Here is a 3,954-nt window from a genome sequence, read left to right as displayed (position 1 = left end):
TACTTAATTAAGTATATTTAAAACCAAATACTTTCAGACTTTTACTCAAGTAGTATTTAACTGGGTAACTTTCACTTTTACTTGAGTGATTTTCTATTAGAATACATGACATGGCCAAAAGTATGTGGACACCTGCTTGTCGAGCATCTCCTTCCAAATTCATTTGCATCAATATGGAGTTGGTCCCCCCTTTGCTGATATAACAGCCTCCACTCTTCTGGGAAGGCTTTCCACTAGATGTTGGAACATTGCTGCGGGGACTTGCTTCCATTCAGCTACAAGAGCATTAGTGAGGTGAGGCACTGATGTTGGGCAATTAGGCCTGGCTCACAGTCGACGTTCCAATTCATCCCAAAGGTGTTCGATGGGATTGAGGTCAGAGCTCTGTGCAAGCTAGTCAAGTTTTTCCACACTGATCTCAACAAACCATTTCTGTATGGACATCGCTTTGTGCACAGGGGCATTGTCATGCTGAAACAGGAAAGGGCCTTCCCCAAACTGTTGCCACAAAGTTGGAAGTACAGAATCGTCTAGAATGTCATTGTATGCTGTAGCGTTAAGATTTCCCTTCACTGTAACTAAGGGGCCTAGCCCGAACCATGAAAAACAGCCACAGTCCATTATTCCTCCTCCACCAAACTTTACAGTTGTCACTATGCATAGGTAGCGTTCTCCTGGCATCCACCATACGCAGATTCGTCCGTCGGACTGCCAGATGGTGAAGCGTGTTTCCACTGCTCCAGAGTCCAATAACTGCCAGCTTTACACCACTCCAGCTGATGCTTGGCATTGTGTATGGTGATCTTAGGCTTGTGTGATCTTAGGTTTGTGTTTCATAAAGCTCCCGACGAATAGTTATTGTGCTGACATTGTTTCCACAGGCAATTTGGAACTCGGTAGGGAGTGTTGCAACCGAGGACAGACGATTTTTATGCACTACGCACTTCAGCACTCTGCGGTTCCGTTCTGTGAGCTCGTGTGGCCTACCACTTTGGGGCTGAGCCATCGTTTCCGTTTCACAGTAACAGAACATACAGTTGACCGGGGAAGCTCTAGCAGGGCAGAAATTTGATGAACTGACATATTGGAAAGATGGCATCCTGTGACGGTGCCACGTTGAAAGTCACTGAGCTCTTCAGTAAGGCCATTCTACTGTCAATGTTTGTCTATGGAGATTGCATGGCGGTGTGCTTCATTTTATACACCTGTCAGCAACGCGTGTGGCTGAAAAAGGAATCCAGTCATTTGAAGGGTGTCCACATACTTTTGTATATGTATCGTATCTTTACTTTTACTCAAGTATGACAAGTGGATACTTTTTCCACCACTGATAAGGACAGTATATTGCTGATCAAAGACAAAGTATAAATGTAAAACAGCCAGTTTTTTGTAATTATTGGTTTTGCTTAACTGTGCCATTGGAAACATGTCCTGTGAATCCCAGTGTACTGTTTTTGTCACCCATGCCCTTTATGTATATCATTTTCAATAAATTTCAATAAGGACAGTATATTGCTGATCAAATAAGGACAGTATATTGCTAATCAAATAAGGACAGTATATTGTAAGAGGTGATACAATTAGGTCGATCCGTTATGGAAAGACAGTTACTTCAAAGCCAGGGCATGACGGTATTGGCCTACAGGTTAAGAACCACAAGGTGCCCAGACGCATGATGGTGCTGTTACATCATAAACGGGTAATAGAGGCGCGTAATAGGGCCGTTCTTGAAGGGATGAGACATTCAGTAGCTGCAGAGAGACAGCAGCATCAGGGCGGACGTTAAAGAGCGCTATTCTAAATGGCAAGACGATAGAAATAACAAACACTTGTAGTGCGATCCACTGATACGGAATTTATTTGTGTGCTTTCAGATTTGAGCATTTCTGCGTTAGGCCTATAGTCTAGTTTTTCTAGCATACAATGGCGATACAAACCCGGAAAAGACGGTGGTTAGGTGGATGGGCATTTCCTTATTTTGCTCTTCTTTTTCTTCATTTGAAAGGAATCTCCGGACAGATACGATACTCCATTCAAGAGGAATTGAAAGTCGGAACGGCAGTTGGGAATATAGCTAAAGACCTGGGATTCGACACCTCGAGACTAGCGGACCGGAATCTTCGCATTGTGTCTGGAACAAAGCACGAGCTCTTCCAGGTTAACCAGAGAAATGGTGCTTTGTTAGTGAACCACAGAGTAGACAGAGAGGAACTGTGCGTAAAAAACACGCCGTGTTTCATCAACCTAAAAGCAGTGATAGAAAATCCGCTAGAAATGCACCAAGTGACAGTAGAGATAATAGATGTAAATGACAATTCCCCTAAATTCCCTGAGGAAACATATAATTTGGAAATACTAGAGTCCGCATTGGCAGGGACACGCTTCCAAGTGGAGGGAGCACACGACTCAGATGTAGGCTTAAATGCTTTGCAGTCTTACACCTTAAGCCACAACCAGTATTTTCGTGTGGAAACAGAAGAATTTGGTGAAGACGGTAAAATCCCATTTCTAGTATTACAAAAACCGTTGGATAGGGAGCTTATTTCTCAACACACGTTGCTGTTAACAGCGTTAGATGGGGGCAAGCCACCCAAAACAGGAGCCCTTAATATCACAGTTATTGTGTCTGATATAAATGACAATGCACCCGTGTGTGACAAGCAGAAATACACAGTAACCGTAAAGGAAAGTGCACCTGCGGGGACATTTTTAATTCGATTGAATGCCTCTGATACGGACGAGGGTCTAAATGGCGAGGTCAAGTATTCTTTGCGAGGCAAATTTAGAGCTATGGGTGCTGAGCCCTTTGAGTTGGACAGTAAAACAGGAGAGCTAAAAGTGAAGGGAGGCCTTGATTTCGAGGAGAAGCAAGTGTATGAGATGAAGATACTGGCAGCGGATACAGGAGCGGTGTCTCTCTCCACACACTGCAACGTGCTCGTCAGAGTTGAAGACGTGAACGACAACAGGCCCGAGATTGACGTCACCTCTCTGTCCAGCCGGATCCCTGAGGACGCACCTCCCGGTACCGTGGTAGCGCTAATGGGGATGACGGACCTGGACTCGGGTGTGAACGGACAGGTAGTCTGTTCTTTACCGAAGGATTTACCGTTTGATCTGAAGCCTTCTCCCGATGGGCATTTCTATTCGTTAGTCACGAATGCATTCCTTGATAAAGAGTCTGTGGCTCGGTATGATATTACCATCACGGCTAAAGACTTAGGAACCCCTCCTTTGACATCAACTAAAGTCATTCAAGTGGAGGTAGTAGATGTTAACGATAACAATCCACGTTTCACTGAAAACCCTTACACATGTTATGTAGTTGAAAACAATAAACCCGGCATGCCTATTTTCTCTGTAAGCGCTTCTGATTTTGATGAAGGAGAAAATGCAGCCATTACATATTCACTGGACCGTGGGAGCACTGGACAAAGCGTGACTTCCTTCCTAAACATAAATGAAGGCAACGGTAACATTTATGCACTAAAGAGCTTTGACTTTGAAACCCTCAAAACATTCCAGTTTCACATCATTGCCCAGGACTCTGGAACTCCGTCACTAAGCAGCAACGTCACAATAAACGTGTTCATTCTGGATCAGAACGACAACGCTCCAGTGATCTTGTATCCAGTCAGCGCTAACGGTTCCACTGAAGGTGTGGAKGAGATTCCCCGCAATRTGAACGCAGGCCATTTGGTGACTAAAGTGAGAGCCTATGACGCTGATATAGGATATAACGGCTGGTTATTATTTTCACTGCAGGAAGTTACTGACCACAGTCTCTTTGCTTTGGACCGYTATACAGGACAGATAAGGACACTTCGGTCATTCACAGAGACAGACGAGGCTGAGCATAAACTGGTCATACTGGTAAAAGACAATGGGAACGTTTCACTCTCAGCAACAGCTACTGTGATTATCAACGTTGTGGAGCCCAAAGAGGCTTTTGCA

The 3,954-nt window shown here is 44.4% G+C and overlaps 1 protein-coding gene across 1 annotated transcript in view; it reads left to right on the top strand.

Annotated features, from left to right (window-relative positions):
• The first annotated feature begins 1,773 nt into the window (after positions 1-1,773).
• The window catches only part of LOC111967148 (protocadherin alpha-8-like), a 5,309-nt gene continuing 3,128 nt past the window's right edge, over positions 1,774-3,954 (top strand). The window contains exon 1 of the mRNA XM_023992016.2: positions 1,774-3,945. Within this exon, the coding sequence (XP_023847784.1) occupies positions 1,924-3,945 (2,022 nt within the window). The 5' untranslated portion in view covers positions 1,774-1,923. The remainder of the gene's footprint in view (positions 3,946-3,954) is intronic.

Source organism: Salvelinus sp. IW2-2015, linkage group LG8 (assembly GCF_002910315.2).
Source record: "Salvelinus sp. IW2-2015 linkage group LG8, ASM291031v2, whole genome shotgun sequence".
In the NCBI taxonomy this organism is placed as follows: Eukaryota; Metazoa; Chordata; class Actinopteri; order Salmoniformes; family Salmonidae; genus Salvelinus; species Salvelinus sp. IW2-2015.
This window is presented reverse-complemented; position numbering and strand designations above follow the sequence as displayed.